The sequence below is a fragment of the Parasteatoda tepidariorum genome, chromosome 10 (assembly GCF_043381705.1).
Source record: "Parasteatoda tepidariorum isolate YZ-2023 chromosome 10, CAS_Ptep_4.0, whole genome shotgun sequence".
In the NCBI taxonomy this organism is placed as follows: Eukaryota; Metazoa; Arthropoda; class Arachnida; order Araneae; family Theridiidae; genus Parasteatoda; species Parasteatoda tepidariorum.
The window spans coordinates 14409424-14422855 of NC_092213.1; the positions used below are offsets into that span (position 1 = coordinate 14409424).

The 13432-nt window shown below is 25.8% G+C and overlaps 2 protein-coding genes across 31 annotated transcripts in view; one reads left to right on the plus strand and one right to left on the minus strand.

Annotated features, from left to right (window-relative positions):
* The window catches only part of LOC107446763 (pou domain motif 3), a 32437-nt gene extending 24476 nt beyond the window's left edge, over nt 1–7961 (minus strand). For 5 of the 30 annotated variants that reach the window (XM_043049440.2, XM_071186365.1, XM_043049439.2 and 2 more), the window contains exons 1-5: nt 7719–7952; nt 6015–6117; nt 4894–5034; nt 1441–1473; nt 102–297 (exon numbers count right to left, since the gene is read on the minus strand). In XM_043049440.2, coding sequence (XP_042905374.1) covers nt 102–297; nt 1441–1473; nt 4894–5007 — 343 coding nt within the window. In that variant the 5' untranslated portion in view covers nt 5008–5034; nt 6015–6117; nt 7719–7952. Of the gene's footprint in view, nt 1–101; nt 298–1440; nt 1474–4893; nt 5035–6014; nt 6121–6948; nt 7592–7718 lie in introns of those variants that run through there. The other 25 variants (XM_071186367.1, XM_071186364.1, XM_071186362.1 and 22 more) reach the window with 22 other exon arrangements.
* The window catches only part of LOC107446762 (vacuolar protein sorting-associated protein light), a 35887-nt gene continuing 30412 nt past the window's right edge, over nt 7958–13432 (plus strand). Inside the window, exons 1-7 of the mRNA XM_043049427.2 lie at nt 7958–8373; nt 8795–8854; nt 9979–10077; nt 11275–11358; nt 11515–11589; nt 11668–11802; nt 12669–12788. Coding sequence (XP_042905361.1) covers nt 8795–8854; nt 9979–10077; nt 11275–11358; nt 11515–11589; nt 11668–11802; nt 12669–12788 — 573 coding nt within the window. The 5' untranslated portion in view covers nt 7958–8373. The remainder of the gene's footprint in view (nt 8374–8794; nt 8855–9978; nt 10078–11274; nt 11359–11514; nt 11590–11667; nt 11803–12668; nt 12789–13432) is intronic.

A 13432-nucleotide genomic window follows, 5' to 3' on the forward strand; every position in this document is an offset into this window, starting at 1 on the left:
ATGTCGCAGACAGCCCGAAGAAGTTCTGCGACAGGGGTTTCAAGATAAAACAAGTTTAAATACAGTTAATATTCATATACTCAAAAGAATCATGCACTGACCAGGATTAATTAAAGTTTTTGCTCCATTTTCATCCATATTAGCACCTCCATTCATATTTTGAACAACTACAAGCTCGCCTGAATTTGGATCTTGCATTGTCATCATACCAGGCTGAAGCTGTCCAGCTTGATTGAAGACAGCGGTAGCCATGGGGACCATGCTAGGTGGAGCAGATGAGCAGGAAACCATATTTTCCTAAGAAATAAATTAACTTTATAATTCGCACAAATAATTATTATTATACACGGTTTTTACATCTAAATTTATAGCTTCAAATGTTTTAGATTCCAATTATTGGCTCTCCTTTTCCATACGAGAAATGCATATTAATTATTGTAGGTGAATATTTGTCAATCATTAAAAAAAATTTAAGTACAAAGCAAAAGTGGGGGGAAATATTTTTTTGTTCATTTGTTTCTTTAAAAGATGCTTTTTTTTATTTAGTTTAAAACATGTTAAAATTTTTTTCTTCTAAATTTCACTAATATTTTTTCATACAAATCCTTATTATTGTTTTTTTAAAAATTTAAAAGAACCTTAGTCAAAACCACACTTGTTTAAGAAAAAAAATGAAATTATTAATTTAGAGCTTTGCATATGGTTTCAAGCTTTGCAGTCTTAGCAAAACTCAAATGGTTCCTAATTTTACTATGTACGAAGCCAAATGTTGAGAACATTCACAAAAATTATACAAATAAAAGAAAAAAAACTTGTTTATCATAGTTTATAGTTTGGTAGACATTTTAGAGCCATCTGTTACTATAATTAGAAAACAACTAGACACTATTATTGAACAAAAAATAAAACTGTTTTTCTAACTAAAAGATTTTTGCCACTTATCCTTTAATTTTGAAAAACAAAGGTGAAGTAATTAAACAAAAAAAAACATGTTTAAAACACATTTTTAAATGTTTTCAAAATGTTTAAAACAAAGTATTTTAAATGTTACAATCCTGATACAAATTAAAAAAAAGTCAATATACCATGTAAAATGTCAGAGACATTATTTGCAATGCTGTCAAGCAAATTAAAAAATTTGAAGACTTAAAAATAAGAGTGTAGTAAAAACACCTAATGTATCATTAAAATACTAATTGTCAATTCTAAGCTCTGGAATAGTAACAATAATTAGTATATTTAGAGAAGCATAAATAAAATATTTGAAATATGCTAATTTTTTAATTATTTTGTTAGGGGAAAAAAAAGATTTTTACAAATATAACTTGATTACTAACTAGATTTGGTAAATAGTAATAACACATTTAAAATTAATAATGAAATAAATAATAAAACTAATACATGTTAAAAAATTAAAAATTTTGTTTTGATTTTACTTACATGTTGTTGCAAATCACCACATGGGTTGAATACCTGAAATAAAAATGAAATCAATGAAAAGACTAGCTAGCAATTTTAAAAAATTAGGTTTTTTCTTTAAAGTTGTTAACCCTTTCGCGACGCAAAGCGCGAAAGCGCGCTTACAGCTGAGGCAGGCAGTCTCTCTAGCGTGTGTCTCCCCAGGGCCGGAGGGTTTTTCGATGTTAAGCCTAATTCCATGAAATTACCGAAATATCAGCGCGTTGTTTAATATTGTTCTGTAGAGTATTTAAGTGACATATGCTTTATATATATTTCTATGGATACTTTATTTACTTAAGTTATTTCTTGTTTAAATGTAATATAAATATTAATAAGTTTAAATATTTTGCATAATTTCCTCTATTTCCAGCTCAGTTAAAAATTTTCGACGCTTCGACATTCTAACGGTAAAAAGAAAAAAAATTCAAGCCTACAAGATCTAATTATCCACTAAAAACTAATCCGAAAATCGAAAGTAGCGAGAGAAAAAAAAAACTCCCTTACTTACTGTAAATAAATATCACGTGCTAATTTAAAGAGCCCTCATAAAACATTCCCCCCCTCCACTCCTTCCCCTAAAAACCACGTGAATGTACTTTCATCTTGAGTAGAAGGTCAAATCTACATGTATCTGAAACCATATGGACATACAATGCCATCTTTTGGAAGAAATTTCATTTTTTAAAACGTTCCGAAACGCTGGCACAAATAAGTGACGGTCGGGGGTGAACGAGAAAACTCTCTGACACGCGGGTGTGTCGGTCGGGAAGTGAGCGCGTTTCTTGCTGGCACATATATGTGACAGTCGGCTCGAAAGGGTTAAAGATCATGTCTTCTTTAAAGAGAATCTTTTTATTTTAATTGAATACATTTTAAACAGATTTTTTACTTTTTAATTTTATGGTTTATTAAAACTGTCATAAAGAGTATTAATAATATTTAATATAAATAATAAACAATATTATACATAAAACACTTAATATTTTTAAGTAAAATGGCAAATACTTAATTATTTTAAAAAAATCACTGAATAAATGTAATCGTAGGTATTTCTATTTAAGCTCAACACTCTCATAAATTTGTAAAGACAGAGAGTCAATTTATTATTAGAAGATAGATATCAAATAAAAAGTAAATTCCTTTTGTTTAGATCCGAAATTCAAAAAAAAAAATTTAAAAACAAAAACAATTATTCTCATTACTTTTGGCAGAACAAATCTTTCTTAATCATTTAAGTTCACTATTTATGTGTCTTATGTTAAAAAATTATAAATTAATAATTTATATACATTTCTTTCCATTTATTTCACTGTATAAAGCCGTCGATATTAATGAAATCAGACAAAAAAATAAATAATAAAACTTGATTAACCAATATGCTTTATGGAGTACATTGATTTTACCTATAATCGTTGAGGCATTATGCTAACTGCCGAAATAATGACACTTAAAACCCAGATTGAAATTTGGAAAAATATCTATATTTAATATCTCATTCTGATTTGAACCAATATTACAACTTATACTTTACTTATGAGAGTATTTTCTAGCAGACAGAGGCTCCAAATTTGATTTAAACTTTAAAAAGAAAATGCCTGAGCAGTAAGGTAACTTTAAAACCAGATAAATATTAAGGCAGAAAGTCAAGAATAAAAAATTAAATTTTAAAATCCTATATTTAATATCATTATTACAAGAAAGAAAATTTCTAGCATTAATAAGGTTTAATAGTTTTCTGCTAATAGAGAAAAAAAATAGTTTAAATTAAATAGTTAATAAAAAGAGATATTTCAAATTTGATTTAACTATTTCTCAACATGTTTAAAAAAAAATGTCACTCGGAGGCCTGATTTAAATGAAAATAGCCAAAACTAATCAAATAAAATTGATTTGATTAAAATACAAACGATAAAAAAATTAACAAAATTGGGTATTTTCAACGACAAATATCAAAAACTGGTTTAAACTGTCACACTAGTTGAAGATAAAGCATCAAAAATTTAAATTTTTATAGTATATTTCAAACATTCATTCAAAATGCAGATGTGCAGCAAATAAATATCTGTACAACAATTATAATAAAAAAGTATAGTTTTGAGCCGAAATATTCTCACACTATCTATTTTCCTCTATTAATGTTTTATTTAATTTGACAATTCTCATCTTCATAAGGTATTTCGAAATACATATTCATCTTTACATAGTGAATTTAGTTATATTACTGAAATAAAAATAATTTTATTGCATTGCAAAAAAAAATTTTTAAACCTCATATCTGCTAACATTAGAGAAATAAAATAACGGAGATTTTACAACCGACATTTTTTAGGCTACAAGTAGTTTTGATACATTATGCATAATCACGCAAGTCAAAAAGAGAAATTCAAAACTGGAAATTTAAGCACTTACATTTAGCGAAATAAAAAATATGTATTTTAAATCTTAATCTAAAGATTTTTTTAATCATTATTTATAATTACTTAAACTATTAATACTCAACATACTGCAGTACTGGAAATAGCCCCCATCTGTTGAGGAATAAGAAGCATTTTTTGCCATCAGCAGAGATATTATTGCTAATTTTTTTTTTTTTTTTTTTTACATTTCTTCGAAAAATACAAAGTTTGTAAATATACAGGTAAACAGGAGAGAGTCGTAAAATACAGGAGTCTTCCTTAAAAAACAGGATACTTGGCATGCATGAAACCTTACATAATTTCACCAAAAATTTATTAATTGATTTCCTGGGAAGACAGTGTTTATAGCAGATCTTTTATTATCATACATTAGCCTCTTTTTCTAGCATATTTATGCAATAAAATGATTTTTATTTTCAGAAAACGACATTTTTTTTACAACATGTGTCAATTAGCATTAAAAAAATGGTAATTTAATATTTAACATTACAGGCAATGTACTATTTACCAATGCACAAATGTTACTTTTTAAGATCATGCAGAGTAGTCGTCATAATGGTTTTATCTAAGGTTAAAACAATCAAAAACTTGCTAACCCTCATAAAGAATGTAATAGCTCAATAGACAATTAAAAAAAAAAAACAATATACTATTACAATACATTATACTATTAGAAGTTCAATAACTAAATATACAATTAAACAATATTTAATAATTCAGCAAGTTAATTAAACAATTATGAATATATTTCATGAATCATCATATATTTATGAATAAAATATGCTAAATCTGATAAAGAATGGAAAGAAAAGAACAATTATATACAATTATAATAGATTATACATTTAAAGTCTAACATAATGTCCAATAATTTTCAATTAAACAATGCTCAATAATTCAAGAAGTTAATTAAACACTTTATGGATATATTTTACTACAAAATCATTTTAACATTTATATAACTTAATTACTATATAAATCTAAACTAATTAGTAATTATTATAAACCTAATTACTTGTTCAGTCTTGAATGTTCTAGGGGAGACAGAATTTACCCCATTTGTTACTATATTAGCAGCACTGGTAGGTAAATTTTCTGTATAATCATCTACACTGTCATCAGATTCCATATCAAATTATGGAAATGGCATTTTTTTCTACAGAAAATAGTACAAAAATATTAAAAACTAAAATATTACAAATTCACATAAATTATGCTGAATGCAACCTTTTGTGAGTATATTAGATGTTTGTCAATCGAAAAAAAGAAAGAAATTTAATAAATGAAAGTAATAACTTTTGTCCACAGAAAATATTGATCAGCAAATAATAAAATTAATGCTAAATACAATATGAAAGACATTTTTGTGGCATTTATTAAAACTTTTAAAATAGTATTTTAAAACTTAGCTGTGTTTGGCAACTTTCGAAATACAAAATTTAAAACTCTAAGCACAGATATGAAAGAAGAAAAAAAAAATTTTTAAATCTGAACACTTTTTTTTCTACTTTTCCCAAAAAAAATATTATTTCTAATTGTGACTAATAAAGTACACAAAAAGCTCAAATATCAAAGTGTAAAAAAAAAAGTATGTTTTCGAATAAATTTTAATTAAAAATAAGGAAAAAAATAAAATAAAAAAACATTTATTTTTAAGTGCCAAACTACATGTGCTAACTTTAAACTACAAAAAAAAAACTAAACTAAAGAAAAGAAAGGAGATTTCCGTATCGTTATCTGTGGCAGAATAATTACCAAATCTTGGAAACTTCCAGGCAGTGGCCCGCAAGAAACTAAAAAAAAAGCATACCAGAAAGGGACCAACTCAAAAGGTAGCTTCCCCGGGCAAACATCTACATGTTTTGCTGTTTAAATTTGCAACATTTAAAAACTATTTGGTACCTTGGCGATTGTAGTTAGCATAACAGATCAAGATACGGAAATATCCCCGAAAAGAACTTTAAACAAAAAAAAACTAATCAAATTTTATAATAAAATATGAGATTATTGCACCAACTGAATACAGAAATAAGACTCCATACAGAATATATATGAGGAGGAAAAATCAAATATAGTCTTAATGCTATAATTTTAAACACACATTTATTTATAATTTGAATAATGAAAAATATTTACCATATAACATAATAGTTCTACTTAAACATAGTGCTAAGTCTTCAACCGATCAACAGTAAACCCTGTAGAAGTAAATGTCTCAATAGTGTTGTCCCAAAAACAGCTGCTAAAAGAAATTCATATAACTATATGAATGCATTGAATACACACAATTAATTCAAAAATTTTGTTTGTAAATAACAGAGTTAAATAATGTTTAAATTCATGATATTTCAGAGAGCAAGTAGCTTAACATAAGATTATCTTTTTAATATGCGCATAAAATTTTTATTAGGCATTGATTAACAAACAAATGTGAGCAAAACAATATAATATGCATATATTTATTTATATTATTTATTATAGATGTCACTTATACCCATTAGAAATTGTAAATAAAATTAAAAATTAGAGATAATATAGGCATATGGAAAATTTCTGTGTCAAAATAAGAATGTCCTTTAAAAAAATTTATTTGTAAAAATAATAAAATATAAAAAATATCACATATATAAATTATAATCCTACTCCCCCCTCCCCCACAAAAAAAAAGCTGCAGATTTATTTTTGTAATACCTACTTTAATAATAAAAATAGTTGATAACAAATCAAGACACAGAATACTTTAGAAGATGAATACAAATTCATAAGCCTGTACTAATGTTTTTAATTTTAATAGTATTAATTAAAGTACATATTTTTGAAAAGCATCAATAACATTTCTTAGCAAACATAATTTTTTTTCAAGAAATTTCAAATAAAAAATTTCAATTAATAAAAAAAATATTTATTAAAATTTTTGGGGGAAATTTGTGAAAACGCACTAAGTTATTAAAGATTGTAAATTTATTTTATCTTTTTCAAAAATCGGTTATAAGTAGTTAATCTAGTCATTTGCATATTGAAATGGGCTTGAAATTGATAAATTTCGATAGAAGCTAAATATATCTAGTACCAATAATGCTGAAACAACAAAACTTCAGGCATGTTTGTATTAAAATGCAACCTTTAAATGTTTTTGTAAAGATGAGAAAGTTTAAGAAATTCAAGTCTCAAGAATTTGTTTCAATTTGCATATTCAAATAACAACACTATTATAGTTACGCAACTTCAAACAATAAATTATGCAAATAATGAAAACAAGAAACACATGCAAACGTTACATCACAGCCAAGCGATTTGCAACAAATAAATAAATCTATCAAAGTCTATAATGACATCAAATTATTAAAGCGCACTGCATCACTAATTACAATAATGTTATAGCCCACCGAGCGTCTTACTGCAAATCAACCTATCAGCAAACGGCCGGTTCCTACACCATTCCTACCGCAGATATAGATATCAAATATCAATATTCATTCATAAAACATATTGTTTTATAGTACATAATAACCTCAGATTACAATTGAAAAAGCTAATAATAGCGCACATAATGTAAAGAATAAAACTTTAGGAGTTATTTCGTACAAAAATATAGCCGCCAAACATCACCTCCCGCGAACATTCATGGCCAAGCACTTAGAAGCATCAGTACATGCCCACCGCACTATAAATTATGATAATATCACAAAGTCAAACGAAAACCATGCGTTTTCTGTTTACGGTGAAATTTACATTGTTTTAAGTTTACAAGTAAATTGTGGTCAAAACAATTGCAACAGTGATCATTTATAATAAAAAATAAGCCAAATTTATTTTTTTAAGGAATGTAGCGTTACTTACCCTTTGTTCGGAAGATGTCTTACTAAGGGGTGAAAGTAAAAATTAGCGGAATTAAAAGCTCCCAGTTGAGTCGTTTACTCCATAAACTGGAACTTGTTAGTTAGATGACTCTTTAAATCGTTCTAAATTATTTGAAAGTCAAATAACTTACAAATAATTAATTAAATAGCTGTCATATTAACGGCGCGCCAAATTCCGTTATTTGTAAACATAACTGACCCCTCACTTTTACTTGCATCGTATAACTCCGCAACAAGAAATAAGTTCGTAAGAAAAACCTTTTTTAAATGTTTGAAAAAAGAAATTCAAATAATAACTCCTGTGCATTACTATACAGTTTAATTTATATTTGAAAATTCTATAGCTTATTATTTTTAAAGACTTTTTGAAGAAATTATTATTATTATAGATGGACTAGGAACATATGAATAGGGCTGAATGGTAATGTAAACAGAAGGGGTGGTATCATTTCATGAATACGATGGATGTAAGGAATTTAGAGGAAGCAAGTCGACAATTTAATGAGGCAGCTTAAATTTATGCATTAATAGATTAATATCGAAGTGCGCGTCGCTGGGAAAACAAGTGTTTAAACTTGGAGAGCATTTGTTTACATGTTAATGGCTAAAATAACAGTTGAAGAAATCGAATAAAGGTAATTTTTTTAACTTACAATATAAATAAATTGAATTGTCACATGACGGAGTTACACTTTACTATTTATTTACTTTTCATAGAAAAAATAAAATTTGTAAACTAAATTATGGTGTTGCATACAAATTGTGCGAAGTGTTTTTCTTGTTGTCAAACTATTTATAAACTGATTTTAAAAAATAATTTTGTTTCAAATATTATAACAATAAAAATTTCTTCTTATCTCAACTTTGTTACTGTCAAAAACATGTGGTATTTTGTATGTATTTTGTGAGTAATTTACATTCTAATGTTTGGGCTTGGTTTTAACTTCTAATCAAAATAATGGTTTTGTTTCCCAGATTAATAATAAAATTTTTCTTTATGTATTAAATCTTTAACGCCAAATACTAATTAGTAATTTCATTAATTGTAATTTACAGATGAGTGATCATGATGTTGAAGAAGAGGAAGAATATTCTGATTCAGATGATACTGAAGAAGTTAGTAGTTTCTTTATATTAACTATGCAATTATGTGTGTTGGAATAAAATTTTTGTGGTTAAACTTTTATTACTGGTGGAGTTAAAATAATCTTAATGCATAAAAGTTAAAAGTACTGTAACAAGTTCAATTTTAAATTAGTATAAAATCACAATTTTTGTCATTATTATTATTTCGTTTAACTGTTTTAAGTTAAAAATATTTTTATTTACATTTTAAGTCAAGATCTGACAAATAAAGAAATAACTTACTGAAAATGAACAATCCATATAGCCACCTTTGGAGATATTTTATACCCATGTGTATCCTACTGATAAACTTTCTCTATAATGGAATAACACTCCAATGATAATATTTTATTTCCATGTTATTTTGCTGAATGAAAATTCATTTAATAGAATGGGGATATTTTATTTCCATGCATTTATCCTATTTCAAAAGTCTTTCCTACTGAGGATGCTACTTTCATTGATTAATAGATAAATGATAGTTTTTTCAATTAAATTGATGAACAGGCAGTGTAACAAATTAGCCTTCCAATAATGATATTTTATTTCAAAGCTATGATAAACTCAAACTGAGATCACAGTAGGAATTTCCAGCTGTGTATAGATCTGGCTCTGTAACTTTCTTTTATTTGTATCAGAATCTACCTCTTAATTCCTTTAATTATACTTGCCTAAATCATCTTTATATCAAATATTAAGTTTCTTTGAATAGTGTTTTACTATTTGAATTAATTGTTATATTGCCCATTGTTGAACAATCTTTGTATTAGCCTTCTAATGGTGATATTTTTTCTAAGACCGTGGTAAATTCAGGCTGGAATCACCATAGAAATCGAAATCCAGTTGTGTAGCATTTAAACCTATATGTTTTGTTTGTGTAAGGAATCAGTGCTCAAATCTTTACCTAAATCACCTTTTTTCAATTCTATATTCAAGTAATGTTTTTTAGTTTATTCATGTCTTTTATCTAATAAATTGATAAGTGTTTAGGAATTACGATTGATTTATAGTTCTATTGTTATATTCATTATTATTTTAAGTAAAAGAATCATTTAAATTAATGATCCTTAATTTTTCTGAAATTAATTTAATATAAAAATATTTTATTTTAATAGGAAGTAGAACCAAAGCTTTGTTATGAAAGAATAGCAAATGATGTCCCTAATATTCTTCTTGGAAAGGATGCTGCTAGCTGTATTGCAGTTCATACCAAAGTAAAAATTTATTGTTTAAATTTATTTAATGTTTTTTTATATATATATTGATTTATTTTTCATACTTTTGTTGTTACTTTTTGGAGATGTGTGAAGGACATGCTATTTATCAATTGTGAAAATGTCTCTAAACAAAATTATTTATCATCATTTATTCTGTTCACAATATTCCCATTTTCAAGAACTAATTAATTTAGAGATTTACAGTGAAATAATGGTAAACAGAATGAATACATTGAAACTGTTTTTCATGAAAGATTTGACAAAAAGTCTGAAATTTTATATATGTTCTTGTTTTTTATTATTGTAATGAATTTCAACAGAAATATATTTTTAAAAAAACTATTTCATCATCTTTGATTTTCAAATAGGGCATGTATAAATTATTTAAAAATGTAGGTGTATTAAAATTAATTTCAAAAGTGAAAGCTGCAAAATATACTAAAAGCATTGCATTAAATACAAATAAGCATGTATAAATAATGTTTATAAAAAAGAAGGGGGGAAAAAACTTCCCTAAATGACATTTGATCATCAGATCCTAAGTTATGAAAGTCCTACAGGGTGGCTAAAAAATGCTGTTTCTTTTATCAAATAATTTTTTGTACAGATATTAAATAGAAAATGATAAATAAACAAATATGATGAACACGATAAATGGAAGTTTACCCTTAAAAAAATTTTTTATTCAAATCCTTGAATTCTAAACTAGTTGAATTCTAAAAGGATTTAATACAACTTGGTTCAAAGACTTGTTTCCATGGACTTATTTCTCTATGGCTCTGAAAATATACACCATCAACGAATATTAGTCCATGACAAATAAATTTGTTAGTATTTATAGAGTTTATACTTTTTTAAGTATAAGTACTTTATGTGTCAATGTTTTTTGCATAATTAATTAAAAAATACTGAGGAAAGCAGTTATGGGTATTTTTTATGCATCATTAGAAGAAATTTAATTTCATATCTTGATTTTTAAAAATTAAAATATGAAAGATATTTTTAGATATTGTAAATGTGAGTAATTTTTTTTTCCAGTTAAATCTCTATGCTTAAAGTATTTTTTATGTTATCTGAATATAAATAAAAATTACAATTAGTTATTTATTTGAATTTTTATGTGAGGCTTTAATAACTTTCTTACTTTATTTTTTGATGGTGATACATTTGGGATACATTTTTCTCTTTTTCTAGTTTTTAGCTTTGGGTACACATCTTGGTGTTATTCATATTCTTGACCATCAAGGAAATAGCATAAGAAATAAAGAACTTGATTTGGTGAGAACTTTAATTGTAATTTCTTTTTCCTAAATTTTTTCAAATAACAATATTCATATTATTTATATCAATTAATTAAGTATTCATTAATCTGTTAGAATGTGTCGATATTTTAAATTCATTAACTCATTTTCATTCTCTCTATTTTTTTATTAGCATATTACAACTGTAAATCAGATCAGTATTGATGAGAAGGGAGAATATTTGGCATCTTGTGCATGTGATGGAAAAGTAATTTAATGTAATTTGTTTTGAGCATGATTTTCATATCCAAATATTACCAATTGTTAAAAACATCTTTAATTTCAGGTTGCTATTCATGGATTGTACTCTTCTGACCTCAATGCACATGTCTTTGTTCTCAGACCTGTCAGATCTGTTGCTATTGACCCTTATTTTGCAAAAGGAAGTGCTCACCGTAGATTTATAGTTGGAGAAGATAAGGTATATATGAAGTAATGTGAAAGAGGAAAATTTCAAGGTGGTCATTTATTGAATTTGAGTAAATTAACTTAAAAGGTTATCGCTTGACGACAAGGAGAAATAACGATTATGCCTTGGCTTTATTTTTTTCTACAAGTTTCCAATTCATACAATCTATAAATTCTCAACATTCACTTAAACTGTTCACATCATAAAATGTTTTTCAGATACTAAACAAAACTTTAAAGGAATATGTCTGATGACAGGTTCTTTTTAATTAAGAAAATTCATAGTCCTGGGCAAATATCTTACTTGTCCTTATGACAGCTCTGGCTACATCTCCCATTGTCAAAAATACATAAGAAATATTTTTGAAAATTTGGACTTTACTTGTTTTTTTCACTGAGCCCCTCAATTAATTCTTATTGGATTATTGAGGCAATTTCTAATTCTAAGTCAGTATGTACAATAAGAATTAATCAGTAATGTAAAATAAGAATTAATCATTAATGCATTTTTAAAAGCATTTTCAATAGACTATATCTCTTTAAAGGTTTTATAATATTTTTTTTTAAAAAGATATTATTTCTAGTATTAAAGTTTTGATTTAAGAATTCAGAGAATTTTTTTTATTTTTTTTCTACTTAACAAAAAAAAAAAAAAATTTTTAATAGCTGTTAGTCAGTTTTTTATTTATCTTAAATATTTCTAATGGATAACTATTATAGTTTTTTCCCTTTACCCCATACCAATAAAAAAAGCTAAGTTTTGATTATTTTTCAATAATGAATAAACTTATTTATAAAAAGAAATATTTATAATGATTGTTTTAAAAACAAATGTTGCTATTTGGCCATATTACTATATATTACATCCCTATTTTACAGGTTGTTCTTTACGAGCGTCAATTTTTGACTGGCTATAAACCAAATGTCTTATATCAAGGAGAAGGAGCAATAAGAAATATAAAGTGGCGTGATAGATTTGTTGTTTGGGCCAGTGATAAAGTAAGATAATTATTATCCTTCTTAAAATAAATTAACAGTTTAGCTTTAAAAATTTTACTTTGGCTCATCCTTTAATTGTTTAAAAAAAAAAAAAATTTCTCAAAAAAAAGCTATAATTTTGTTAGCTTTTTCATATTTTATCATAAAAGTATTTGATATCTGATTTTACTTGCCCTTTTTTTTTATTTAAATACCCAGTTTTTGTAAACTATTTTTACAGTGTTATTTTATTAATGCAACAATTTTTCATGTAATTTAAAGAATAAAGTTATTAAAATAGCAACTTTTGTAGAGGTAATAATGCTTTATGATAATCAGTAGTCTCTAGCTATTGGAAATGCAAACAGTTCACTTACGCTACACTAAATATTTTCGATATATGTCGCAATTTTGAAGCAGTTTTTTATTATTATTATTTATGCTGAAATACTGAAAATAAGTTGAAATATTTAAAAAAAAAATAAGCTATTTATACAGGTTCAGGTATTTGCTTGCGATTTTATCAGAGGAGGTATATTAATGATAAAGTAATAAGCAATAATTTTTTTTTTTAGAAATTTAAGGAAAGTTTATCAATTTACATTTTTAATGATGAATTGTTTGTATTTTACTTTAAAAGGCAAAATGTGAATAATTTTTGTCAA